Consider the following 27,999-nt stretch of genomic DNA (forward strand, 5'->3'; position numbering starts at 1 on the left):
GTGAAGGAAATAGGTGAATAATGATAACAAAAACAGAAAAGGCAAACGCAGGGCCGCGTGACTCTTAAGTCATAATAACGAGGTGATCGGTCTTGTTAGCAGTGACTCCGCGCATGCGCTCTGCTGTCCGGTTGGTTCACAGTTCATTAGTCTTCTGGAAGCCTGGCAGGGAGGGGGTTACAGGTGAGGCAGCCTTCTGGAGGTAGTGAAGCTCTTGTGATTGGAAGCAGCTGCAGCCCCCAGGCCTCCTTAAAGCAAGAGGAGGGAGGTAGACCCAGGTAGTACGGCACTCCTGCCCGGCACTTTCTCTCTTAACTGCGCCTCCTTAGGGGTCTCCTCCAGCTTCCTCCCGATTGACCAATCCTTCTGCCCCATCGTGGAGGGAGGCAATCTGATTGGCTTAGTTATGGAGGGAGGGCGGTGCCTTTTAGTGCGGCCTTGGCACCTCGGCTCTGGGACCTCTCAGCCTATGGAGGGGCGGCCCGTGGATCAGGTGCTCACCTCTGTCCACTCAGAGGCCCCGCAGCTGGACTAAGGCGAGAGTTGTCGGTCATGGTGTGGGCGTGGCCAGCACTGTGATGGACAGGCCGACACAGAGACCGGAACTCCCCTGCTCCTCCTCCTCCACCTGAGCTCCTGCTTTTCTGCTGGGGGGTGGTCCTCACACCCACCTCAGGCCTTCTTACCCAAGCCATCCCTTACCGATCTGCTCTTTCCTCAAATATATCTGGATTTCTTCCATTCTCCCTATGTCCCTGGTGACCTTCCTGTCTGAACAATGGGCAGCCACCTCTTGGTTGCCATCTGACCCCAGGAGTGGTCTTTTTTGAACACGTACCAGGATGGTCATCCGCCCTTCAATGGGTTCTACGTCGCCCAGCAGGAACCAGACCTCTGATGGAAGCCTGGAGACCCTGTGCGGTGGGACCCCTGAGCACCCTGTGGCCTGTCCCTCCTCCTTCTCCTCCTGTGTGTCTGCCTCGCCTGCCTTCTGCCTCTCCCAGCTCTTCCTGGGCAGGGACCGCTGCGTTTCAGTTCCTCTCTTCAGATCGCTCACCCCCTTGCTGCTGAACACCTGCTCATCGCGGCAAAGGGTCATCTGCTCAGAGGGGTCTGGATCTGAGCCCAGGTCTAGACGGCATCTTCTAATGGTCTTTCAGCACTTGTCACAACTTATTTTGTTTGCATGTTGGTTTCGCATCCATGCCTCCTGCTGGAGGACTAGTCTCTGGGGACGGGGGCTGACTACCTTGCTCAGTGTTGACTCCTACAGCCCAGCACCAGGGCCATAACCTTTAATTAGTGTCCTGCAAACCTACGTGTAGGTCTGTACGGAAGCTTAGGTACCTCTGGGGACTGGGAAAGGGACCAGGGTAGGGAATGGTGACAGGGGTGTGTGTGCACATGTAGGCCTGTGTGCCTGCACGCATACATGTAAAGCTGGGGAGCACTGGCTTCAACGGTCATGACCTCACTTGTATTGAGCAGTAAGAACAAAAAAAGCAGGTGCCAATTCAGGGGGGAGAGGGAATGCGACCCCAAGCCACACCCAGGAAGAACAAAGACGTCGGGACACGCGGCAGTCAGCTGCTGGGTTTGTCTTCACTTTATTACTATGTCACCATAAGTCACCACCTTCACTTGGTTCACCACAAATGGACAGATGTCATAATGGAGGGTGTCACGGGGCCACTGGATTCACTCTTGAGACTTAACCAGGTGGTGGGGGAGTCCAGAGTGGGGGCCCAGGATGGGGACCGCCATTCACTGCACACACGCACACACACAGAGATATATTTGTGGAGCCTTATATTATACATCTTATATATAGAAAATATATATATTTATACTATACACAGGCAGTTACGCTGCAGGAGGGCCGGGACACCCAGACAAGGGCTGTGGGCACCAGGGGATGGGGAATGTCACATCAGGGGGCAGCGCTGGGAGATGGCTGGACCAGCCCATCCTCCCACAAACTCTTGGGAGGGGTGCTCCCCCTTCCTGCTCCTTAGAGGATCAAAGGGGTCTTGGGCCAAGGTTGGGGGCCCTCAAGGGGTAACAAGTGGGGGCTCTTAGTTACATGGGGGGAGCCTGATGCCCCCGAGAGTCTCTGAAGATCAAAAATCACAGGCGAGGTTGGAGTAGGGGAGCAGATGCCAAATCCTGGGAAATTAGACCCTTGACTGTCACACCCCCAGGTACCAGACGCCACACCCAGGCAGACAGCTCATGACTGAGCAGGGTGAGTGTTAACTCAGAGGCAGGAGACCGAGGTCCTCAACTTCTCTGTGCATAACTTTGGACAAATGACTGTCGTCTTGGCCTACTCTACCTTCTCTTAAGGGTCCTTGCAACTCTAAACTTGTGTGGAACCCAGTTTTCCTGAGCCCTCTCTTGTGCTTGGTGGAAGGAGGGAGCCCAAACCCGGCAAGGTTAGGCTGCAGGGGGCAGCCTTCTCCAAAGAAAGGGTTGGAAGCAAGGGAGAAGCTGAGGGAGGCAGCAGGGAGGGAGACAGAGGATACTGTTGGTCCACGAACACGGGTTCTAAGTTTGGGACCTCCTGGGTGCTGTCCTCGGTCAGTGGAAGAAGCAGGGGGTCCCTACCAACCCCCCAGAAGGGGAGTCAGGAGCCCTGGGTTCCAGCCGAATCCCGCCCTCTCCCCATTTCTCACCTGAACCACTTTTGGGCCCCTGCCAACACCCAGCTTGATGGTGGGATCATGTCTGGGCTGTACCCCAGGTCGAGTGAAGAATGCAAAGTGAGAAGATTCTGCGCCCCTTCCTCGTGGCAGGGGTTCTGTAAAATTCCCCAGTCTGGGGTGGCAGGGACAGTCTAGAAGAAACACCTAGGGGATCAACGAAGCTCAAGTGGTACCCGGCCCTCCAGCTCCGTATTACAGCAGCTGGTTGGTGCCCAGGGAGAAATGGATGAGCAGCACCCTGGGGTCTCCTGGTGTCCATCAGCAGGGGAGCTGTTTGGTAGGGAGTGGGCGCGGGGAAGGACCTCTCTCATCCTCCTGCATGCGTACAGAACCTCACTTTGCCAGAAGCGCACCCACAACTACCCGTGCCCCTTACCTGCTTCTCAAACTTGGTCTGGTACAGGCTCCGCTGCTCGGCCTGGTAAATGCCACCACTCCATCCCATGCCCACTTACACCACTGGCGGGTTACCAGAGACAGAGCGCCTCCCTCAGATGTGGGAAACTGGAGTCTATGAAGACCAGCTGTTGCTTGGCTGTCTGGGGATCTCTCCTGTCACTGCTGCCCCTCCCGAGGACTTGGAACAGGCTCGAGTTCAGATACCTGCTCCACTGCTAACTTGTTTACACTCCGAGCCTCAGTTTCCCTTTCTGTTGAGTGGGGACAACGATGCTACTTCTCAACCTAGGAGATTCCTCCTCCTTCCCCCATCACCGTGCTAACTGCTGCCCATCCTCCCGGCCCCTCCTAGAGCCCCCCCCCCCGCCCCCGCCCTGGCATCCCTTGGCAAGCACTCGGATAGCACTCTGCCCCCCTGGTAGACCCTGGGTACAGTGGTTGGCTTGGAACACATCTCCGGACGGCCAGCTCGCATGTTTTCTGAAACCCTGGCACGAGACAGCTGCTGAGTCAATGGGCAGGTGGGTATGACCTGCCTCTGAGGATTCTTGTGGGGGCATGGGGTGCCAGTGGTAGGAACAGCCAGCATGGTGCCAGGCCACGATACCCCAGTCCTGCTCCCTGGGGCACGGGCCAGTGGATGCGGGGCCCCATGCACCCCCACGCCTCTCTCTCTCCGTTAAGGCCTCCCCATCCTTTAAGGTTCAGTGAAGAATCCCTTCCTCCTCCCAATCCTCCTTGTGCCTTTGGAGACACCTGCTACCGTCTCCAAGAGCCCACTGCCTCCCCCAGCCTACCACGCACCAGGGGCTCTCAGCATTCATCTTGGGAGCGGTTTGACCCATGGCAGCAGCTTGAAGGCTAGCCTTGCGGGTTCCACAGCCCCTGCCCCCCTCCCCTGCTCCCACAGGGAGATGGTCCTCTCATTGGGCCTTCTGGAAGGCCAGTGGAAGGACTCTCCATGTCCTTGGGTGTTCCAGGCTCCAAGCCCCTGGCTGACCCCGGCTGAGGGACAGATGACACAGTGTCCCAGATCACTTCTGTTTCCTGGGAGGTCACAAGGGCAGGGCAGGGAATCGGGGCACCTGCTGGGTGGCTGGGGCCAAGAAACCCAGGCAGCAAGCCCAGCTCTGCCACTCAGTCACTGTGTCCTTGGGCCGGTCACTCCCCATTCTGGGCCTCCTCATCCACCCAGCCCTGGGCAGGGACAATGGTCAGTCCTTTGGGAGGCCACAGAGAGGGTGCTAGAGCTCCCTGTGGGGCACACACAGCATGGAACAGCACATGGGGAAACAAGCGAGTGAGGTGAGCCCCGTTGGCCCCCCCACCCTGACCAGAGGCTGGGCGAGGGGCCGTGGGGATGTGGGGAGCAGGGCCTGGAGGCTGGGCTGTCCCACTGTGGGGAGCAGCCAGGCAGAGCAGGCCCTTGGCTTGCAGCAGAATCAGGGTTCTCTCACGGGCCAAGGTCCCCAAGGCCTCCCAGAGTGATAGGAACACTGAGTGGTGGCGCCCCAGGGACGGGGAAGGCAGGTTAGACAGGAGACAGCAGGGGCTCTCCGGTCAGGTGGCCTGGGCTTGGGCCCAACTCTATCACTGGCTGCCTGAGTGACCCTGGGCAAGGGACCTTGACTTCTGCAGGCCTCAGTGTTCTCAACCATAAAACGGAGACCGCCCCCACGCTCGTAGTAGGGCTGGGTGACAGCCCCCAGTGTCCTTCACATGTCCCCACACACGCCGGAGCCAAACCTTCCTGGCATCATCCCGGGCTTTCACGCCAATTCCCACCTCCGGGAGCAGCGGGGCTCCTCCGCACCTTGTCATCCCCCTTCCCTGGACCACTGGTCTCTCCCTACCTGTGTCAAGCCCATACGTGACACACAGTAGGCACGTGATGAACGCTCAGTGACACAACGCACGAGTGCAAACGCCCCCCAGCCCCTGCCACACAGCCTTGCACACACGTGGAGACAGACCCCCAACACCTTACCGCCCCATCCCACCGAGCTGCCCTGGACCACAGCAGAACAACGCAGAGGCTGCCAAGGCGCTGGGCAGGGCAGTCTGGGAGGGAGCAAGGGTCTGGGTGTGGGCAGGGGTGAGGGAGGGGAGGGGCAGCTGGGACTGGGGCGGGGACAGGCAAGGGGCAGGTGGTCACGGCAGCTCAGTAGCCCTGGGACTGGTAGCCCTGGGGCTCGGTGTCAAAGGCGTTGGCCGGTTGCTGGTAGGTCCCGCCCATGCCGGTGGGGTCCGGCCCGGCGCTGGGCTCCACGTAGGGGGCATAAGGCATGCTGGAGTCCTGGCTGGGGTCCATGTAGTCCTGGGAGAAGAGGGCCGAGTCGGCGCCAATCTGGTACCGCTGGAAGGCCAGCACGGCCTGGCCCGCCTGGTGACGGGTGCCGGCGAGGACGAGGACAGGAGGGAAGGGATGGTTAGGGGACAGACAGACAAGAACAGCGGGTTAGTGGCAGTTAGTTCACGCGACACACGCAATAGGGGTTAAGTACCCTCAAAGCACCAAGGACGAAACTAAGCTTGCCTGGGCGGGTGGGGGAGTCTGTGCTGGCGGCCAGCCCTCAAGAGAGCCAGAGCCACACCGTCCATCTAGCTACAGAAACCTTCAGAAGTCACCCCCCCCCCATGTCCCAGAGGTCACAACGGTCCACCAAACATCCTCCCTGGGGGTAGTGTTAAAGTGGCCCAAAGGCCACAGCATCCTTCTCAAACCGTGTCCTCAGGCGTGTTATGTCGAATGGGGAAAACAGGTTCTCGGTGGGAGAGAGAACTGTTGGTGTCTCCTAAAAGCCATCCTGTCTCTCTTGCAGCAAGGTGTAAGCATGTGACGAAGTTCTGGCCAGCACGTCACCCCAAGTCCTTTGTCCCACCCTTTGACCTGATGCCTGGAATGCAGATGTGGTAGCTGGAGCTCTAGCTGCCACAAGGGACCATGAGGTCCATGAGCCAAACTGGAAGGATGGAAGAGGCCTGGGTCATGAAAGTCCTCTGGAGCCACTAGGCCAGTCCTGCAGTGTCTTCACAGACTTGGGCGGCAATTTACAATTTCACTTGTTGCTGAACCTAATTGTAACTCAAATATTTGATCAAACAAGTTTGGGAACAGAGTGAAATAGTGTCAGGGCCACAGGACTTGTCAGAGCCTTGACTAATGTATGCTGGGATCCCCCAAGGGGAAAACTGGCAAGCAGCATGTGCCAACCTTATCTGACCAACAAAGCCCTTTTCCCACAAGACCTTGTTGGGAACGACTTTTCTACAGCATATGTATGTAGGCGGGAAATTCTTTTTCAGTAAAAACTACTGCATTGTTATTAAGGACAATGACATTGACCATAGCAAGCGAGGGAATAAATTAAAAAAAAAAAAAAAAGTTTTCAGGTTTACATTGAAAGCCTCCTCCAAAGATCTTTCCAGCAGGTAGTCTGTCTGTGATCCAAAGAGGCTAATGCCCTAAAAAACCCGCTTTTGGGCTGGGTTACAGGGGACCTCAAGGCTTCGTTACAGGAGACCTCATGGCAATTCGTGCCAGAAGCCAGACCTGAACACAGAGGTGCTCCTCTTTCCTGGCCAGGGCCCTCTCCAGCTCCTACTCTTTCAGCAGCCCCCTGACAAGGCCATAAACCAACGAGGAACCCCAGAGGCCCATCTGGTGAGAGGCAGGGGCTGAAGTGTGCTTGGCATTTTATTCTGGAGCGTTCTGGAAGCCCAGTGACCAGGCACTGACTTTTGATTTGTGTCACAAGGCAGGGGACCCTGCTGGACTGGGGTGCGAAGGGGATGCTGGGAGTTGTGCACAGAGCCCAGGGACCTGGTGGTGTGCCCGGCCCCCTCTCCAGAGCAGGTGCACTGTTTGCGGCCATCTGCACTTGTATGCCTCTAGTGTTAGGAAGCTCCTTCTCTCTGTGCTTTGCTCTGGGGGCCTGTTTGCTTTAATACCCCCTCAGCTCCTGTAGAGGGTGGAGAGAAAAGTGGTTCCTGCCCAGGAAGCTGGAGGCTACAAAGAACTGGAGGCCAGAGTCTTTTGGAAGAACAAGGACGCACCCCATGAGAACTGCCCCCAAAGTAGAGATTAGGGAGGTGTCCCTGACTCCTGGGAGAGAATGAATGAATGAATGCATGCATGAAAGAACAAAAGAGCCTACATTTATTGAGCATCTCTGTGCCAGGCCCTGCGTCAGCCTTTGTTTCATCCGCACAACAGCCCTGAGAGGTAGGTCCACTGGGTAGTGGACGGAGGCTCAGAGAGGTGCAGGGGTTTGCCCAGGGTCACACAGCATATGAAAGCAGAGCCAGGCGAGGTGTCCTCTGACGTCCTCGGGCAGGCCCCCCGCACCCCGCTCCTGAGCAGCCAGTCTCCCCGGGGAGTAAGATCAGCCTTCGTGCTACCGTGAGGGACAGGCTCTCACAGTGTCCACAGTCGGCACCCCGGCAGCCCGTGTATGAGCCACCTCCCGTCCTCTGAGAGTCCCCGGCAGTCTATTTGGGGGAAACTGCAATTTGTTTGTTCTCCCCTCCCCAGCCCGTGGGCTCCTAATGCTAAGGACCCCGTCTGATTCATCACCAGGCACAAAACAGCTCAATAAATGTTTACTGAATGAACGGACAAATGAAACATAAAGGAGGCAACAAACGATAAAGTGGAGGGTCGGAACTGGCCTTGCCAGCCAGCATTCCCCTGCCCTGGGGGCCCTGGTATCCTGGCCACGCCTGGCAGCAGGCCGCCCCCGTGGCCTTGCCACTGGCCATGACCTGGGGCGCCCCTTAGCCTCTGGAAGCCGGGCAGGCCTACGGCTGGGCTGAGGCGGGAAACAGTGTGCTGTATTCCTCCTGGAAGGTAAGGTCCTTGAATCTCCGCACGGCCAGGGCTGCGGTCAGGCTCTGCCAGGAGCAGGAGAGAGCAGGGGTGAGGCCAACGGGGATGAGATGGGAAAGGCAGAAGTGCCAGCAGGGAGGCTGGCGGCAGTGGGCCAGCGGGCTCCTGTCAGTCAGGCTCTTGGATCTGCCCCTAGAAGTCCTGCCGGCCTATCACCCATTCCTCCTCTGTGAACCCCATCCCCATGGCAGGGCTCACTGTTCCAAACACCTCCCTGTAGGGCTGGGTGGGCTGGCTTGTCTCCGTACACGGGGCACCTTCTCTGGTCTGAGATGCCCTGGGGTCATCTGATTCTTCCTGCCCAGCCCTGGGCATGGTGTGCCCATGGAGGGTGTGGTGTGACACATGGAGGGCTGGTGTGACCACAGCTGGGGAGCTGGGGCCCGAACCACAGGTGTTCTCCTCCAAACTGTAGCTCCTAATATTGCATGGGGGTCAGGGGGTCCCTAGAGAAAATGAATATTCAAGGCCTCTCATAAGGAGCAGGAAGTCACTCCAGGACAGGGAGGGCTGGCTGCAGCTCGCTTTGCAGGAGGGGCTAGGTGGCCTGTATCTAGCCCCAGGACTCCTGGGAGGCATGGAGGGGAAGGAGCTGTACGCAGGGTAGGGAAACCCTTCGGACGGGGACCTGGAGCCCACGTGACCCAGACATCTGCAGCAGGGAGACGACCGGAGAAGAAATACATCAAGGTGACCTGGTACCAGTGGGAAAGAGGGCCCAGCCTAGGTCTAGAGCTTGCCAAGGGGTGCTGTCTGGCCAGGGGGGCCCAGAGACATGCTTTCTTTGACCTACATAGTAGGCTTTTTTTTTTTTTTTAACTTGAATTAATTTTTAACATATAAAGATCAGATTTCACACAGAAATTCAGATTTCTGTCTTCTCTGGAAAGTGGGAAGACCTGGCCTGTGTGGATCCCCACTCCTGCTTTGGAACACGGGCCGAGGGTGCCCTTCTGGAGAGCACGTACCTGCCACCCGCCCACTCAGAACTTCCCATGTGCTGCCTGCCCCGTGGGCATCTGAGTTTATGACAACTTCCCACCCCAAATCCAATCGCCTGATTTTACATATGGGAAGACAGAGTCCCGGAAAATTCCAGGCAGCACCAAGATGTGGCCCAGGTCTCCTGACGCCGAGGCCTGAGCTCCTTCCCTTAGAACTGCAAACCTTGTCTTTCCATCTAGGTTTCTGCTTGTGTTTGTAAAAGGTTATGGTAAACGCCCACGACCCAACTCCCAGAGCAGCTGGGAGGGCCTTCATGATCGATCCCTGGAGGCTGCTCTGCACCAAAGCGAGGGTCTCCCGTCACTGGGGGACTGTCCTCGCTGGCACGGGCAACAGTCTCCTTCCTCAGGAAGCAGCCCCATGCGGGCGTCAAGGACAGACGCAGGGGGCCGTTTGGGCCTTAGGAAGCAGGAGTCCCTGGCTAAGCTTTGAGGCCAGCAGCCTGGGAGCCTTGGCTGGGGTAGGAGGGTGCGTGCTGGGCGAGCGGCGTACTCACCCACGTGAAGATGGAGAAGAAGGAGAAGGTGATGGCGGCTCGGGCCGCATCTGTCCCTTCATTCATTGGGTTGTCCTTCGGCTTGGACACCTGCCACTGGTTGGCCAGGAAGCAGAAGCCCACGAACCAGAGGAAGGCCCAGAAGGCTGGGGTGTTCAGCGGGGCCAGGCAGGAGGGTGAGTGGGGAGGGCCAGGGAGGGGTTCAGGAGCACATCTCCCACGCTCCCCCACCCCCAGAGGGAGAGGCGGGGGCAGGGGTGGGCAGAGAAGGGCGCACAGGGAAGGCGAGGCCAGAGCAGGGAGGTCAGTCAGACACGGAGTGGGACAGAGACCACAGAAGGGAGCCGGCCCCGTGGGGACAGCACAGCCACGAGCAGAGCCGGGGAGAGCCAGGGGCGGTGAGGGGAGGGAAGGAGGGAGAGACAGAGAGAAAAGTCAGTCAGCCTGGGCGGGCATTTCTGTCACCTCAGCCACACACAGATTTCCCAGCTGAATCCCCGCCTGGGGACCACCGCCCGCCCCTGCAGCAGTGGGGGAGGGGCAGCGATCTGAACCCCCAGCCCAACCACTGCCCCACAGTGGCCTAACAGGGTAGAGAGAGGAGGAGGAGGCTGGGCAAGGGGGGCAGCTTGGCTGGCCGGGTCTGAGCACTGACTTCTTCCGTACCCGCAGCCTTATAAAGCCCGAGGTTCGGGCGGGCCCTCTTGAGGAGAGGCCTGGGGAGTTCAGTAGCGGGAGCCTCGTGGCAGTGAGATCTGCGGGTGCTCAGAGACTACCCAGGGAGAACCAGAGCTGCTCCGATGAAGCGTGTGTGTGCCAAAGGGCTGGGCTCATAGGCACTGCTGGGGAACCCTGGGGCTCCGTGGAATATAGTTTGAGAACTAATAATTTCATGCTCCCTTCCAGGTCGAACGGACTGGCCTCACTGCTTACAGCCAGCCAGACTCATCCTGAGAGTCCCAGGCTGGGTAATGGGGGGAGGTCGCAGCCAGAGACCTGAGACCACAGCCAAAGTCTCACTGCCCTTCAACCATAGCACCCAGCGATCAGACTCTCAGAACTCTTGGTGACAGAGGTCAGGGCATCTCTGCCAAAGGCTGTTTCTGGAGGGCAGGGGCATCAGGTCATGTCGGACCCCGACCCTCCCTAGGCCCGGACTGCATACCAGGCTGTCAGGCTTGCCTGATTTCTCACGAGGCTCTACCAAGGGAGAGGGCACAGAAGGGGCCTCTGAAGGGCGGGAAGCCGGGTCCCCTCCCTGCTGCTGCAGCATCTCAGGCCCAGCCCCAGTCCCACCACTCCCTGTTGCCAGCCAGGTGACCCCAAGTCCATCCCCAAGTCCATCCCCTCAGCTGCCTCATAGCTGAGGAGTGATGGACCCGCGGGGCGGGGGACTCACCTGAGACCCCGATGTCGGACAGGACAGCTTTCTTGCGGTCCTTCACGCTGCTGATCTGCGGGAAGTACACGTCCAAGGCCAGGTAGAGCAGGCAGGTGAGGAAGGCGAGCACGCCCACAGCCACGCCATAGCTGCAGGCGCTGGGGTTGCGGTTGTAGATGCAGAACTTCTCGCCCCCCGAGTTGTTGTTGAGGTAGCCCTCGTTCACAATGGAGCCGAACACCACGATGGAGAACACCTGTGGGGCGGGGGAGGGGCCGGGCCGGGTGTGAGACCCAGGCCCGCCTCACCCAGCACCAGGCCTGGAGGAGGGGAGGCTACTGCCCTCAGCCTGCTGCCTGCCCGCACCCCCGTGAGCCCTCTTCACCCCAAACAGCCACAAGGCTGCTGTGAAGCAGGCATTTCAGAGGAGAGGCCCAGAGACGGGAGGGCAACTTGCTTCGGGTCACATGGCGCAGGGGGGGACGATCACTTCCTTCCTCAGCCCCAGACTCTAAGGAGCCTCTGACCACAGATCTGGCAGTACCATCCCACCAGCCAGGTCCTGGGAGGTCTTCCTGGGCCCTGACACCAAGATTCCTCTAGAGCTGGACCTGGCCTCCTAGAACAAGTGGTCTTACGTCCTGGGAGGTGGGCCTGTCAAGCCCCGACCCTAGGCCGACTCCCCTAGATGTTGGCACATGCCCAGCCTAATCTCAAATCATGACCTGAGTCGAAGGCAGACGCTTAACCGACTGAGCTTCCCAGGTGCCCCTAACCCTCCGACTCTTGGTTTTAAAGGCTCGGGTCATGATCTCGGGGTTCTGGGATCAAGCCCCTGTGGCCAGCTCTGCACTCAGCAGGGAGTCTGCAGGGGTTCTTTCCCTCTGCCCCTCCCATCACTCGTTCTCTCTCAAATAAATATATTAATTTAAAAAAAAGCAACACCAGTCACAATCCCACCAATTATAGGGCAATCTGTACTCCCCCAAGTGCAGTGCACATGGTACCTACTTGAACCCAGCAGCCCTCTGTGACGGGTCTACGCAGCGGGGTAGACAGCCAGCCAAGATGGCCGCCCTCCGCCCCACGCCGCCTCCCCTCCGGCCCCAACTCCTGGTATTCACAGCCTTGTGCAACCTCCTTCCCTTGAGTGTGGGCTGGGCCTTGTGATTCACTTCGAACCAACAGAATATTGCAAAAAGGGAGAGATAAGATCTCTGTGAGGCGATTGCAAAGACTCTGGCTTCCACCTTGCTTGCCCTCTTCTGCCACTCCCTACTTGCTCGCTCTAATGAAGCAGCTGCCATGTTTTGAACCGCCCTGGGGAGAGGCCTACGTGGCATGGAACCGAGGAAGGCCTCCAGCCAACAGTCAACAGGGCCCGGAGCCCCTCAGCTCACAAGGAATCGAGTCCTTGGCTGGCATTGTGTGAGTGAGCTTGAAAATGGAATCACCCTCGGCCTTCAGACACGACCACGGCCCTGGCTGAACCCATGTGGTAACCTGTGAGGGATCCCGAGGCACTGGTCCCTGGCTAAGCGGATTCCTGACATCAGAAACTAGGAAATGACTAGGAAATGAAACTAAGGAACCAAGGAAATAAAACCAGGAAATGCCTTTGGCTCAGGTCATGATCACAGGGTCCTGGGATCCAGCCCCGCATGGGGGTCCCTGCTCGGTGGGAAGCCTGCTTCTCCCTCTCCCACTCCCTCTGCTTGTGTTCCCTCTTATGCTGTCTCTCTGTCAAATAAATAAATAAAATCTTAAAAAAAGAGAAGTTCATGCATCTTCCTCCTGCCTCTCACCTCAGAGCCTCAGGTGTGTGGCCTTCAGTGAGCCTGAGGCAGAGGCCAGAAGGATTTTTACTGCCCGTTTTCCACTTCTTTGTGTTTTCCAATTTTTCTAAAAGAAGAAACTAATTTCAGGAACATTTTCATCCTCAGCTAATAGGATGGGCAGTAACTCCATGCCAGGTGTGGGAAAAAATATGAGAAGTATTATTTTTTTTTAATCTCATCTTCCTAAGATGTCTACGCTTTTTTTTTTAAGATTTAATTTATTTATGTGAGAGAGAGTGAGCGAGAGAGAGCACACATGAGCAGGGGCATAGGGAGAGGGAGAGGGAGACGCAGACACCCCGCCCCCACTCCCGGCTGAGCAGGGAGCCCGATGTGGGACTTGATCCCAGGAACTTGGGATCATGACCCGAGCCCAAGGCAGATGTTTAACAACCGAGCCACCTAGGTGTCCCTAAGATGTCCATACTTTACGTGGGTTTTGTAATGTACTGCATCTGTGGAGTAATAATGTATATAAAATGAAGAAATCTACATTTAATGGGAGGAATGATTCAGAAGTTTTTCCTAAAGGAGGGCATGACCAAGAGTGTGGAGACCACTGGTGCCCGGCACTGTGTGTTAGGAAAAATTCGAAACCAAATGTCTGTCGATGGATGAATGGAGAAACAGCCGTGGCATCTCCATATAACGGAATAGTTTTCAGTCATTAAAACAAACAACACAACAGTTCTGACATGGCCATAACTGGATGAACCTTAAAACAAGAGAAAAAAAAGAGGTGATGGAAGTCAAACACAGAAGGTCAATGTTACATAATTTCGTTTATGTCCTGTATCCTCAACAGGCAAAACAGAGACAAGAAGCAGACCAAGGCGGCCAGGGCGGGGAGAACAGGCAGTGATTACTGAATGAGCATGGGGTGTTTTTTTATAGGGACGAAAGGTTCTGAAACTAGACAGAGGTGATCTTTGCACAACATAAATGCCACTGAACTACGTGTTTTAAAATGGTTTATTGTGTGCTATGTGGGTTTTTCTGCAATTAAAAAAAAAAAAAAAAAGGAAGGAAGAGGAGACTGTGGGGCTGTGTTCTGGTTCAACCACGACCACCCTGTGGTAGCTTGTGAGCCACACATTTGACAGTCCAGACTCGAGCATGTACACACAGCCAAGGTCCAGCCCCGTGCAGGCATGCCACACATTCTGCATCCTTAGGATCAACCCACCAGGCACAGAGGGCAATTGGTGCTTCTCCCAATTAGCGGCGGAGGAAAACTGAGCCTCAAACAGCAGGTGGGACTGTTGTCGGCAGAATGGGTTGAACTTGAACCCAAGTCTCTCGACTCTCAGCCCTGCGCTCTTTCCCCCCGGACCAGGCTGACTCTCAGCCTTAGAAGGTGGGCCCTGAGGGATGGGTAGTCTTTCCAGACACCTGAGGGGCCCACGGTGTAACTGAGTGCCACATCTGGCACTCAGGGGCCCAGGAGGGGAGACGCAGGAAGTCTGGACTTCATAGGAATTGTCTAAGGGACTCCTGGTCTACCGACAGTCTGGGCAACAAGCAAGGCAGACGCTGGACACCGGGAGACGAAGGCAGGCTCCCACGGCTGGTTGCCAGAGCTGTGCACAGCACCATTTCGGGACTGCCATTCACACAGCCCCTCGGACTTGTGCGCCAAGATAAGTCCACGGTTCCTACCAGGAACCTGCCAGGTCAGGAATCTGAGGCCCAGCTCCGGATGTCACCCACTGTCCCCAATCCAGCAGAATGGAAAAGCCTCTTGATTCAAGGATGCTCCAGACACTGAGGAGTCCCACAGAGCTGCTGGAGTCAAACCCCAGGCCTGTGGCTTATGCTATGTGGCCTCAGGTAATGACAACCTCTCTGAGCCTCAGATCCGTCCTCTGCAAAAACTAACCCTCCCTTCAGGGCTAATGGGAGAACTACAAGCAAGCTCCCCAAGCAGGGCAGTGCACAGGAGGGGCTTGGCAAGGACTAACTCCCTTCTCCAGAGGCCCCAGGAAAGAAGGAAGAGCACCAGGAAGGTCCTCTTGGGCAGCACTTCCTGAAAGGCTCCACCATGGGTGGGGACAAGGGTGGACCCCCGCCCGCAGGCCAGGGGGCCAGGGTGGGGAAGCAGGCGGGCGGAAGCTGGGGCTTTGGGGACAGTAGAGGAGGAACCATTAAGACAGGGCCCTCTTTGGGGAGAGAAGCAGGGAGACCCTGGGGAGGCCAGGAGGCACGTGCTGGAGACAGTGTGTCCCCAACAGGGTAAGGAACAAGATCGCAACATCCTCCAGGGAACCGGCGGGGCCCAAGGGCAGCGCAGAGAGAGGAGGCTCTGTGCCAGCTCTGGTCCTCCTCTCCAGCCCACGGCTCCGGCAGGCAGGGCTCTCCGTGCTCAGGCCCTTCTTGCAGCTCAAAGTCACCTCAGGCAAGTGATTTGCCTTCTCTGCGCCTCAGTCCCCTCATCCGTAAAGCAATGGCGCATTGCGAAGGAAGGAATGAGCTCCTGTACGTGTCGTGGGGGTGGCGTCCCCAAACGCCAGCCTGATGCTGAACAGCTGGACAGAGACTGAGGCATCGCAGGAGGAGGCAGCCACGGCCGCGGGGAGCGGAGCTGCGATTCCGGAGCACGGATGAGAAGCAGCCAGCTCGGCCGAGGCGAGGGGAAGCGGGGAAGCCTGTTTTAGGCAGAGCAGGAAAGGCAGAGGCTGCAGGTGGGAGAGCAGGCGCACTTCCGGGGTGGGGGGTGACAAGGCCAGAAGGATCACAGTGGGACACGGTGAGAAGTCACAGCAGGGTGACCAGACCTGTGGGTCACCATCCCCACCCTGCAGCACGAAGGGCCCTAAAGCTGTTCCCCACCGCCTTCCAGACACGATCCAACCTTCCAGGGCTGGTGGTCAGGGCCCTGGGGCCTCACCTCCCTCCACGGTTCACCGGCCAGTGCCTCCCCACCTTCCCATGCCCCGCTCCCCTCCCCCAGACTATTTCCTCTCTGGACCTGGTTGCTGCCTGCACTGAAGAGTGCAGGGCTAGGGTGAAAGCTGGGAGACCCTCCGGGGGCTAAGGGGTGCCCTGGGCTGGCACCGGCAGGGGGTTGGTGGGACGGGGTGGGTCCCGAATGTATGTGGAAGGTAAAGCCTCCAGCATCTGCTGACAGGCGTGCCGTGGGGGATGGGAGAAGAGCAAAGGGCAGCGGGTTGGGGGTAGGGGTGTGGCTTGATGACCAGTGGGGACACAGATGTGCACACCACATCCCCTGTAGGCCACAGAGCTGGGTTAGGGCACGGAGCCTCACCCAGACCGGGTGGAGAGTCTACACATGGAAAGGTGTTGCCAAGGATACACAACTGCTCCCCTGGGGCCGCCGAACTCCCTCAAGGACCCTGCAAGCCCTGGGTTAACTTCTCCATTTAGCCGCCATTCCTCTACCCCAGTGGGAGGGAGCCCCCCTACGAGCTGGGATGGGCCTCAGGTTTCTGCCCCCAGCGCTCCCGTCCCGCTGGGAGGAAGGGGGGGGCCCCCTCAGGAACTGCTAGGTGACTAACATGCATCCTCCTAATTGGACGAGCCCAGCGTCCGGGGACCTGCCTGGGACCGCGGCTGGTGGGGGCAGCTGCAGACTAAAACCCGAGTCTCTCGGAGCCCCATGCCAGGCTCTGCATCAGGTCAGGCGGCCTCCAGGGGACTTGCTAAGGCTGGATCTGCAGCGAGAGTACACAGAGCCACCACCAGCGGCCCGGAAATTAAACCAGAATGAAATTCTACGCTGCTGTGGCTGAACTCTTCCTGACAGGCGGATCAGCTGAAGTGATGGGATTCAGGTCCACGGTGGCAGAACTAGTGCCTCAGAAACAGGACAAGGTGGCGTGGCGGCGGAGGGAGGTGTCCCACAAAGGCCACTGGTCAAGGGAAGGCTCAGGAAATAAACCACCCCTCTGCCTTGAACTAAAGAAAATGCTATAAAAAGAAGGCACCAATGTAAATGGGCCAAGGCTGTTTTTTTGCTGTCTTTATAATCCAATTCTGGGTCTTTTTAAAAATGCATTTTAAAAAAATGGATTCCAGATGGCAGTTGGAACAGAGGTAGGTTGAACTCAGAAAAACAAATCAGGGGTACCTCAGAATTTCAGGATCTTGGGGTACTGGATTCAGAGGCATAGAAATGGAGACCCAGGTCGGGCCAGGCCACCCCACCCCCCCATGCCGGCCTCACCACTCCCCCTCCCCCACTTGGCTCAGCCATCCCAGAGGGCCACGTTGGCATCGTCACAGGCTGTCTGATAAGTCTGCACCTGCTGTTCCCACTCCCTGAACGCCCTTCCCCACCTTTTTCTTTTTCTTTCCTTTTTTTTTTTTTAAGATTTTATTTATTTATTTGACAGACAGAGAGACAGTGAAAGAGGGAACACAAGCAGGGGGAGTGGAAGAGGGAGAAACAGGCTTCCCACTGAGCAGGGAGCCCCATGCAGGGCTGGATCCCAGGACCCTGGGGTCATGACCTGAGCCGGAGGCAGACGCTTAACCACTGAGCCACCCAGGCGCCCCGTTCCCCACCTTTTCCATCTTTCAAATAGGAACAAACTCCTTTGATCCTTCACTCTTCAAAACTCTCCTCCACCCCGACCCTGCACACGCTCCTGTTGGGAACTCATTTCTGGGTCTGTCTCCCCCAGGAGACTCTGAGCTAACCCCACAGCTTCTGCAGGGGCTCCGCATCAACTGCGAGGTCCTGACAAAAATCACATCACTTAATCCTCACCAAAACCTCTAAGGAAGGGCGCCTGGGTGGCTCAGTTGGTTAAGCGGCCAATTCTTGATTTTGGCTCAGGTCATGATCTCACCGTCGTGGGATTGAGCCCTGAGTCAGACTCTGAGCTGGATGTGAAGCCTGCTTAAGAGTCTCCCTCTCCTTCTCCCTTTGCCCTTCCTTCTCTGTTTTTAATAGAAATAAAATAAAATAAATTAAAATATTTTTAAAACCTTGAAAGAAAATATAAACCTAAAAACATCTCCACAAATCAGGCTCATCGAGCCCATTTCACAGAGAAGGAAGCTGAGGCCCGACATGCCTAGACTCTAGCGGGCGGCCCATACGGGCTGGCCCACAGCGGCTAAGCAGGGTGCCAGCTCCCAGCCCAAGTCTGCCCCCACTTTTGCCCCATTCCAGAATGTAAGCCAAATCTCTACCTTCAGCTGCTGACCCAACAGTGAATTCCAGATCCCAAACTCTAGGACAAGGATGAGTTCCAGGAGGGACACCTGCCCTCGGAGCTGTGTCACCACCCCACAGGGCAAGAGCAGCGGGACCCATTTTACTCCACATCCACACCCAGAGCAGGCAGGCCGTGTCTGGACCCCTGCCGGGCATCAGGCTGAGCCGGCTCCAAGGAGAGCTGGGCCAAGCCAGCCTGAGGGCCAGAGGTCGCTGCTGTTTGCTGGGAACTCCCCAGAGGGTGGCCTTAACCATCTTTAGGCACCTGCTGGGTTCCCCCCACCCCCAGAGAAACTGTAGAGAGGAGCTCTTGGGTCCTGCCAGCTGTGAATGGTACTGTCTCACCCTCTACTGGGACATCTTCCCATGTAGCCTTCTGCTCCACGGTCTCTGCTGCCCACCTCCAGGCTGCAACGTTGCCTGGCCCAGGACAGCCACCTCTCCAGCCTCCTCCCCTCTGCCGGTGGCTGCTCCCCCACCCCAACTCTTCCTAGTCCTTCCCAAGTCTGAGGACTGCCTCCCTAGGCAGGTTCTGCGGTCCCCCTTACTTGGGCTGCTGGTTCACATCTGACCTCTCCAGCTCCAGTGACCTCCGGTGACCTCTAGTGCCCCTCCTCCCTCCACACATTGGCTCCCACCCAGGAGCTCAAACCCCAAACCGGGCTCATCCTCAAAGTCCATCCAACGGGGCACTGGGCCTACTGCTTCCTCCTGCCCCCCAGTAACTCAAATTACCCCATGTCCCCCGCGCCAGCCCAGGCCACGACCACCTACTGCCAGGCGATGACAGCAGCTTCCCAGTCTCTCTGTGTCCTCTCCCGCTCCTGCACCCTCCCCTTTGCAGCAGCTGGAGGGGGCCCTTCAGAACTGTCACTGCTCTGCTCTGTCCTGCTCACCTCCACCCCCACAGTGAATCCCTCCCCCACTGCAACCCAGGTCTCCTGCCTTCCTCACAGACTCCTTTCTCACCACGGTCCTCTAGCTCTCCCCCAAGCTCGTTCCTGCCTCAGGGCCTTTGCACTTGGCTGTTCCCTCTGCCTGGAATACCCAGAGATCCCCAGATCTCCCAGGCAGGCTCCTGCTGCTTCCTTCTCAACATCCAAACCTCAGGGCAAGACAAACTACTCAGAGAAACCCTCCAGACCTGACTCCCAGATCTATACTAAGAGTCTGATACTCCACCTCATTTCCTCAATAACATCATTATACACAAATGTCCCTAGTTATTGGTTCATTTGTGGGTGAACATCTCCCTCCTGGGACCCAGAGGGAGGGTCAGGAAAAGCTTAGAGGGGAGAAAACAGCAAATCTGAGAGAGGTAGGGGCACAGGCAGCATGGGAGTCAAGAGAAGGGAGCATTCTCTCCTCAGCACCCCTAGTTTGGGCCTCTGCTTGCATACCTCTGAACATGGGGAGCTCACTCTCTAGTAAGGGGGGGCTCTTGCGTCCTCTCCCTTACCCTGACTGAACCTGCCTTCCTGTCAGTGTCCATACCAAAGTCCCTGCTCCTGCCCCTGGGCCGCAGGCAAAGGCTGCGAGGAAAAAAGGAGCTGTGCTTTTGAGGGATGAGTCAGGCTGCCAAGCCCCCCCTCCCCTGTTTCATGGGAGTGGGGCCCTGCCTCCCACGGGGTCATATGAGGAAAATGGCTGAAGCCAACGCAGGAGCACATGACAAGCACCAGGCGGCCACTCTGCTTCCCAGAGAGCCTCGTGTCGAGCCGCAGGGCTGAGGCAGGGTCAGGTCGGGGTGCTCCTAGGGTCCCTTCTCTCCTCCCCTGCCCGGGCACCCTGTTCCGAAGCCTTGGATGTGACCTGCAGGGGATTAGGCCATAATCTTCCGCAAGCTGTCCCTCACATTCTCAGAGGTGGGGGTGGGGAGGGGGCTCTATGGGGCAGGGGCCTGAGCATGCAGACCCTTGTCCCCAAGGCACTGAGAGCTTCAGCCTCCTGCGGCTGTGCAACCAAGGGAGTGGGGGGGGCGGAGGACCCCCTCCACCAACAACCTTCTACAGCCCAGGTCCTTCCTCATCCGGGTCCCGCCCCCTCGGAACTTTCTGAGGTCAGGAGGGGAGCGATGCCACCCCTGGGAAAGTGCTGTGAAGGCCAACCAAGCACCAGGGGCCCTTCCTAGGCAGGATCGCGCTCTGCCCCAGTGGCCCCTGGAGGCAGGCACGGCTCTCCCCATTTCGCAGATGGGGAAACCAAGGCTCTCTGTGGTCTCTCCACTGGTTAAGAAGAATGGGGATAACCTCCCTCCCCGGTTCGTGAGCTCTTCCTCACCTCAGTGCCTGCCTCTGCCCTGCCAGTTCCTACAAGCCTGACAAGGTCCAGTTTCTTCCCCTCTGGGGCAATTCCAGGTCTTCAGAGAGGTAATCGTGTCCCAGGCCCTGCCTCACTTTCTAGAGAAGGAGAAAGACACAAAGGGGGAAATGCCTTCTGCTCTCAGAGTTCTTACAGCTGTTCACAGAGAGCACAAAGGAAGCAGGGAGGAGACAGCAAGCTGGGGGGGGGGGGGGTGCAGATCCTGGAAGTCTTCAAGGAGGAGGCGCTATCTGAGTTGGGCCTTGAAGGCCGAGTGGGAGACCCTGAATAAGGACGGAGGGTGGAGAGAGGAAGGTAGAGCAGCGCAGTTCCGCACCTCGTTTAGCCTTTACAAGACGCCACGCACCATCAAGCACCAGGGACACAACAGTGACATGACAGACACAGCCTCCCCCCAACCCAGCCTCCTCGCTGACCTGCTGCACCTGTCGGGCTTTACCATGACACTCCTCCTGCCGGGAAGCCCTCCTCCCCGCCTCTCCGCCTGGCTGGCCCCAGCCTTCTCATCTCCACTGTCCTGTCCCCTCCCTGTCCCTGACCTCAGCGTCTCCTCACTCTGGCTGTGTGCTCATCTCTGTGTTTTTTTACTGGTTTCATCATCACATTTCCCTCCACTGTTTCCCACCATGAGCCCTCGGCAAGGAGCAGGCCCCCAGCAACGCGCTGCGTGTGTGTTAAACGGGAGACGACAGTGTGTGTGTCCTGCGGCTGCTGGGGCCCAGGGGAGCATGGATGAGCCTCTCACAGCTGGCCAGGTTCGGCTGAGGCGGTCGTTAATGACCAGCGACCCTGGGTCTGGCAAGAAGGTCACAGATGGCGGAGAGAAGGGGGAGAAAGCCTGAGTGGGGTACAGGTGAGAAACGGAGGGAGACCCCTTAAAGACTGTGGCCAGACAGGAGTGAGGGGCTGCAGTGAGGCCGGCCGGGGCCACACAACCGGAGAGACCCGGGACGGGTGAGCGCCGGACCCAGGAGGCTGGGGAGGGGGCCAGGTGGGTGAGACCCAGAGGAGCTCAGCTGGAAGGGGACAGGGAGCACGGGGCGAGGGCCCAGCCCGAGGGTCGACGGCTCAGAGGTCCCAAGCTCAGAGATGCTGGGGTCAGGAGGTGAACAGAGAGCCGGAGAGACAGGAGCGGGGGAGAGCAGGCGGCTGCGGGAAAGGCGGGCCAGGCCAGAGGGGCTCCGGGCCGCGCGGAGAGGCCTGCGGCAGGAGGCGAGGCCCGACGGGAGCAGGGTCACAGAAGTGGGCGCCACAGTCGCCTGGAAGGAAGGCGGCGGTTGTGCTAGACAGAGCAAGTGTCGGGTGGTGGGCGCCTTCGCGGAATAGGGGGGCAACCTGGGGCTGGCCTAAGAGGAGGGCAGCCAGCCCGGCACGGAAGCCAAAGCTGGGGGAGAATGGTCTAGAGGCAGCCTCGGGAGCCAGGAGGACCATGTCCCGCCTCCAGGCTCGACAGAGGTGGGTATGAGGGAAAGAAGAGCTCTTTTAAGAAGGCTGCCAGGCGAGCAGGGTCGAGGCGGGGAGGCTGGGTTCCTGCAATTTACAATTAGGGATGTTCAGAGCGGGGCCATGTCCGCTCCCCCCTGGACTGGGAGCTGGGAGCCCCGGCTTGTTGGGGTTCTAAGTAGTCTGGGCCTGGCAGCCTAGGGCTGCCCCAGCCAAACAGCGACCCACCCTCCCCACGGTCCCCTTCACACCGCCCCCTGCCCCCACAAGGGAAGCTGAACATAATTCCATTCCTGGAAGGGAGGCGTCCTCCAGACACACAGGGGTATGAGCCACTAGGCCAGGATCTAATCGACGCTCTGCTCACATACTCGGACCCGGGGCCCAGGACCCCCACAAGCGTTATGGGGGTGTGGTTCTTGATATCACTTCAAAGACTGACCGGTCCCAAAGTCCCCAACCTGAAGACCACCAGGAGCAAGAGTGGGGGTTCTTTGAGGATAGAAAGGTTGGCAACCACGAGCCAAATTTGACTCTCTTTTTCCCATCTGACAGGTGGGGAAACTGAGGCCCAGAGGATATAGCATCTTGCTCAAGTCATACCACCAGTCAGGGTCAGAGGGGGTGCAGAACGTGGCCTCAGGCCCCGAGGCTGCAGGCACTTCCCAGCGGCCTGTCCTGCCTCTCCTCCCACCGGACAGCCGGTTCTCCAGGTCTGGCTGCCAAGCGCGGCTCCCTCGCCAGCTCTGCCATCTGCCCTTCCTCTCCTCCTGGTTTTTCCTCCTCTCCGCCCCTCCTCCCCCAGCTTTTGCCGCCGCCCCCCCCCCCCCTCGGGCTTGCCTCACAGCTTCTCAGGAGCAGGGGCAGGGCCCTGCAGGAGCCAGTCATGGGGCTCCCCCCATGTGGCTGGGGACTCCCTGAAGCAGAAGCTGCTGGCCGTGATCCCAGCCCCTCCAGTTAACCTCTCGGGCCTCAGCTTCTCACCTGAAGTGGGGTAACAAAACTCACTTGACCAGGACGCTACAGGCCTAGAAAGAACGGATGTGTGGCAGGCCCTTTAAATATCCATCTTTGCAAAGCTTCAAGTCTGCCCCAAAGCTAATCATTCCAATGGCAGGTCACAGATGAGGTTCGGAGAGGCCAGGATTTTCCAACGTCCTGCTTAGGCAATCCTGCTCCCCACGCCAAGTACCAGGCTCCCCCAGGCTCCCAAGCTCCTGCACTGCCCCTGTGCATGAGGAAATGCCCAAGATGCAAGGCAGGATCCTACCAGCCAACGTCTCCTGAAGACCTCCTTGCCCCTGCCTCCTTCCTAGACCTAAGACAGCTGGACTAGCCAAAGGTCAGCCACAAGCAGATTAAAAGATAAGGAAGATTCCAAGACTGCTAGTGATAAAGGACAAAGGAGCATGTGATCTACTTCTGGCCGGGCAGCGCTCCCTGAGTTAGTGACCCGGCTGTGCCAGGTGCTTGGAGAGCACAGGCGGGATGAGGCCACCCAATTCCTATGAGAACACTCGCTCCCAGAACCTTAAGCCCCATCTCCCCCTGGCAGCCACGGGGAGCTCTTCTCCGTTTGAAATCCCTTTCTGTGACCCGAGGTCTTTGGTGAGCACCCCCTGCCTGCCACCCTAGGGCCTGCTCACAGAGTATGATGGCACTCTCATTCGCACACCGGGGACCCCCAAGAGCTCCCCATCATTTCTAAAGCCCACTCGGACCTCAAGCTCCTGACATTTGCGCCTGCTGCTCCTTCCACCTGCAATGTTCCCTCCCAGCATCTTTATCAGAACCAACTCAGCAGTCACCTCCCCCTGGAAGTCCTCCATATCCCACTCGCAGAGGCAGCTACCCGCTACTGGATTTTCTTCTTGTGGTGTCTCGGGCCTCCTAGGAGTACGTGTCACTGGACTGAGAGTGTCTCTGGTGGGACACACAGGCTGGTACCAGGCAGGGACTTGGCATTTGCGGAATGAATTACTGAATGCCAGAGCTGGCCAGAGGCTCCATCTCCACCCCGGACCCCTTTGCCCCACTCCACACCTCCAGGATTTTGATGCAGGATGGCTAGGGAATCGTGATCTGGACCAGAGGGGGGACGGGGGGGGGTGTCTCATCTCGAAGCTGCTGTGTTTCCAAACCAAGTTCAGCTTTTACTGTCAGCGTTCACTGGGGTGATTGAGGGTGTGGATGAAAACGAGAACCCGTCGAGCCCCCCTTGTGCCATGGCAATGTAGATGGGGGACCACAAGGGGTACACTGAATATGAACCCCACAGACCTCCAGATTGTGCCTTATTCTGTCATTTGGGGGGGGGTGATACCCGCCCTACTCACAGAATCCTGTTCAGGAAATCAACCCCAGAAACACCAACATCTCAAACACTTTAGCGTTCTGTTTTGCTCCAAATGAACATGAGAACACGAACCACCCTATTCTCCACCAGTGCCAATATTCCTTCCCCGCACGGCAGTAGGACCCACTAAAAGTAAAACCGCAAAGGCCACAGAGGAGGGATCCTTTATATAAAATCAGCTAGCTCCCCGCCAGAGCTCCGGGGCCCCCACCTGGGCCCAGAACAAAGAAAGGTGTCCCCTGACAGGCCGCAGTCTTGGGTCACCTATGACCTAGCTCAGCCTCCTCAATGAGCTGGTGAGACTGAGGCACAGGGGTGGTCGTAGCTGGTCTGTGGGGCAGCCTTCTCCTGGCCGCCAGCCGGACCGGCCTTGTCTCCCTACAACTGGGGCAGAAGCAGCCCCTCAGAGCTTTCCCTGAACGCTGCCCCACCTCGGCCATCCCCTGCCTCACCCCAGACATGGAAGGTTCTAGTCTGGCTCCTAGTCAGCTGGGCCAGCCAGCTGCCAGCTTCCTCCCCATTTAGCCAAAGCGTTCAAGGCCTGCTGTGCCTAATCACCCTCCTGGGCCTGGGGGCCAGTGGGTGGGGAAGGGGGCAGTTGAGGAAGCCAAAGAGAAGGCGCTGGGGGACCTGCTTCCACCCCAGGTTCCAGGGTAGATCCGGGTAGGGGGGTCCCTCTTTCAGAAACAAATGGCACAAAATCCCCAGCCCACGAGCACACATGGGGTTAGGGCTGTATCCCAGCTGCAAGGGAGGGACCCAGATGTGGTCCTGGATGGAGGGACCAGGTGTCCAGGTTTGTGTGGGACTCACAGGGCTCCCAGGACACAGCACTTTCAGGGCTAAAGCTGGGAAAGTGCCAGCAAACCAGGTTGAACCAGTCGCCCTAGCCCGGAGCTCAGGCTTCCTTAGCTTCAAGGTGAAGTCCACGGCCTCCCTGACCTCTTGGGGCGCCATGGAACACCAGGGCCAAGGTCAGGTCTCCAGCTACATCCCTCGCACACTCACGAACGCATTAGAACATGTCGGCGCACCACACATTTTCCGAAAAAGACTGGAAGGCAGGCACTGGGCCTCTCTGAGAGGTGGGATCACACGTGATTTTTTTCCTGATTGTTTTTATCATGGTAAAATAGACAGGACATAAAATATACCATCATCACCATTTTTAGGTACGAGGTGGTATTATGCCCAGTACATTAATATTGTGTGACCATCACAAGTGATGTTTCTATCTTCCAGATATCAGCAGGCGTTACTTTTGTGATCAGAAAAAATATATATATGTTTTAAAGGTGACAATGAGCCTCTATCAGCTGTCTCTGCTCACACAAAGGCAGTAAGCACAGCTAGGAGGCCGTTGGGGTTGGGGATTAGATGGGTGCTTGGCCCAGATGACCTTTATCCTGGCCAGTCCTGAAACCCAGGATTCTGACCCCTTCCAGCTTCCGGAGAAGCGATCAATGTGCTTTGGATACTCCAAGATTTGGGTTCAGATCCTCTGTCTGCTGCTTACTTGCTCAGTAACCTTGGGTCTGAGCCTGCTTCCTCAAGTGATGCAGAAGCCGTAGGGGAATGAGTGGTGGGTAACTGCACGCGGGCCCCCTGCACCCAGCGGCCTCTCCATAGTTACTTTTCCTTCCTCCTTCTTGGAATGTCTCTCTGGCACCCAGACGTGATGAACAGAGGTAAGCCCTGCTTATCCTTCAAGGCCCAATTTGATATCAAAGGCTTCTCCACGAAGCCTCTCTGATTCCCATGGCAGGGGGTACCCCTCTGCTGGCTCTCACGGCCTCTGCCCGGGGGGTACCTGGCTCCCTTCCCAGTGGGACTGTGTGATCCCCGAGCACTATCGGCTGCGTCTGAGTCATGCTGCCTTCCCTAGGCGCCCAGCAGACTTGGTGAACCTTTGCTAAATGAAGCCATCACAGGCAGAAGTGTCCCAAGCAGGCAAACTGCCCACACCCCCTCACAAAGCCAGTGGGGCTGGCAAAGGGGAGCAGAGCACACAGCTGGCTCGCCTGATGGGGCAGGTGTGTCCCCACCACCACCACCACCGGAGTTCTGTCTCTGCCAAGGGCCAGTCAGGGTTGCTGGGGAGCTGTAGACTGGCACAGATGAATGAATCCAGTACCACAAACCCTTCTGGATGTGCCCGGGGTGCCAGGCCCACTGCCAGGCCCTATGTAGCCAGTGGGGCTTCCCTGCCCTCAGCAAGCTCCCCATCTTAAGAAGAAAGGGGGTTCTTGTGGTGCCAGGAGGAGGTTTTAACATTTTCAGACAAAGGACAGTTAGCTTCCTTTCTCTCTGGGAGGCCAGAGATAAACACCCAAGCTGTCCCACCCATCAGATCCTAATATTGCCCTGAAAACCCTGAACACTTGAGCACCCTGAGGCTGTGGCTGGCCTTAGGTGTAGTCCTTTGGGGTCGCTGATAGTGACCCTGGCCAGTGTCTCCAGTCCTAGCCCCCTGTGGGCCCACAGGAATAGGCCCCAGGCCCACAGAGGCACAACCCTCCAGTGAGGGTGTTTGGGCAATGGCCAGCAAACCCTATGGGGGCCAAAGGCACCCACTTTCGCATTGGCCTTCTTCTCCTGGGGTGCTGCCCACACCATCTGAACCCCCCCCCCACCCCGTGCTCACTGTCTCTGTCCCATCCTCCTCCCCCAGAGCCCCAGGTCTGAGCAGGGACCCCCCCTACTGCTGGGGGATTCTGACCGCACCAGGTTGAGGTCCAAACCCCCTCCCCCAACAAGCATTCAGGTGTACTTGGGGGGCAGTCATGGATTCAGGAAATATCAGAGCCCAAGGTAGCTCCTCCCACCTCTCTACAAATCGGGAAACCGAGGCATGAGAGAAGAGTTGCCTCTCCCCACCTCCGAATGTAACTCCTCGTTTCCCATAAACATTTCTTGGGTGGTTCCCGGCCCAAGGTCACGCCGCGAAGGAGAGGCACTTCCCCGGGGGAAGCCAGGTCCCCGGCTCCCGGCGCATCGCTCCATACCTTCCGGGCTAAGCCATCAAACCTGGTTTCCGGCCCTCTCCTCCTTGAACGTCCACGGCAGACGTGGCGTGCACTCGTGAGTTGATCTACGCCCTGATCCACCCCCCAAAAAAGGCCACCTGAGACCCGGGCTCAATCCCCACCGCCGCTGATCCGCCCGGCGGCAGCGCGCAACCACAGCCGCGAGCTGCATAGCCGCGGCCTGGAGGTCACGGCGATGCGGGGCCGCACGCGAACGGGGACGCCGGGGAGCAAGGGCGCCGGCAGCAGGAGCGGGAGCCCCTCGCCAGCGCTGGGACCCCCGCCCGGGGCCCGGGAAGGAGCGGGGGGGGGGGGTGGCGGCCGCCGGCACCCTGTCCGGAAGGCTCCCCGCCGGTTGCGGCACCTTTGCCCGGGGTCCGGCGGGGTTGGGGTCAGTCCGAGCGCGCCGCCGCTGCCCGCGCCCCCACGACACGCCACCCCCAGCGCGGCCGGGCCACCCCAGCCGTCCTTACCCAAGACACGACGCGCAGAATGGTGTGCGGCTGCCGGACCAGGGTGTGGGGGTCGAAGGCGCCCCCGGCTTTGCCCGCTCCGTACGCACCCCCTTCCATCGTGGCTGCACCCGCGCGGTGCCCCCCGCTCGGTGCGCGCCGCCGGCCCTGCGCGTGCGCGGCGCCCCCGCCCCCCTCCCCGGCTCGCGCGGCTGGTGTGGTCGAGGGCTCCCGCCAGGGGGCGTCGTGCGCGGAGGGCGCCGCGGCGCAGGCGGGCGGCGGGTCGCGCGCGCTCGTTCTCGGGGGCGCGCGTGCTGCGGACCGGGTGGAGGGCGCGCTCGTCGCTGGCGTGGTGACCTCTCTGCGGAGCGGGGCCAGGGCGGGTGCCGCAAATACAGGACGTCCCCACCCCTGGGCGGTCGCTCTCCTGGGCCGTGCCGGCCCCATCACAGCCCGGCGGTGCCTGAGGCTCTGACTGAAACCGTCTGCGTTATTTGTTTTTCTCT

General features: G+C 58.4%; 1 protein-coding gene across 3 annotated transcripts; it reads right to left on the reverse strand.

The window, feature by feature from the left end:
* Window positions 1-1,583: 1,583 nt before the first annotated feature.
* On the reverse strand, window positions 1,584-27,778 carry SYNGR1 (synaptogyrin 1). Of its 3 annotated transcripts, none has more exons than XM_032346232.1 (4): window positions 27,515-27,778; window positions 10,893-11,130; window positions 9,494-9,639; window positions 1,584-5,421 (listed from the first exon to the last, which is right to left on the reverse strand). In XM_032346232.1, exons 1-4 carry the CDS (start codon window positions 27,611-27,613, stop codon window positions 5,266-5,268), a joined length of 639 nt encoding a protein of 212 aa, XP_032202123.1. In that variant the 5' UTR covers window positions 27,614-27,778; the 3' UTR covers window positions 1,584-5,265. The 3 variants fall into 3 exon arrangements, with proteins under 3 accessions (XP_032202123.1, XP_032202122.1, XP_032202124.1); XM_032346231.1 differs by having other exon boundaries at window positions 1,584-5,487; window positions 27,515-27,775; XM_032346233.1 differs by lacking the exon at window positions 1,584-5,421 and adding an exon at window positions 7,241-7,997 and having other exon boundaries at window positions 27,515-27,766.
* Between the last annotated feature and the right edge of the window lie 221 nt (window positions 27,779-27,999).

Source organism: Mustela erminea, chromosome 6 (assembly GCF_009829155.1).
Source record: "Mustela erminea isolate mMusErm1 chromosome 6, mMusErm1.Pri, whole genome shotgun sequence".
NCBI classification, from domain to species: domain Eukaryota; kingdom Metazoa; phylum Chordata; class Mammalia; order Carnivora; family Mustelidae; genus Mustela; species Mustela erminea.

Coding starts and splice junctions, on each gene's coding strand:
- SYNGR1 (XM_032346231.1), bottom strand. CDS start 27,613: ATGGAAGGGGGTGCGTACGGAGCGGGCAAAGCCGGGGGCGCCTTCGAC. Junction 11,131..27,514: donor TTCTGCGCGTCGTGTCTTGG/GTAAGGACGGCT, acceptor CCCGCCCCACAG/GTGTTCTCCATCGTGGTGTT. Junction 9,640..10,892: donor GTCCGACATCGGGGTCTCAG/GTGAGTCCCCCG, acceptor TGAACACCCCAG/CCTTCTGGGCCTTCCTCTGG.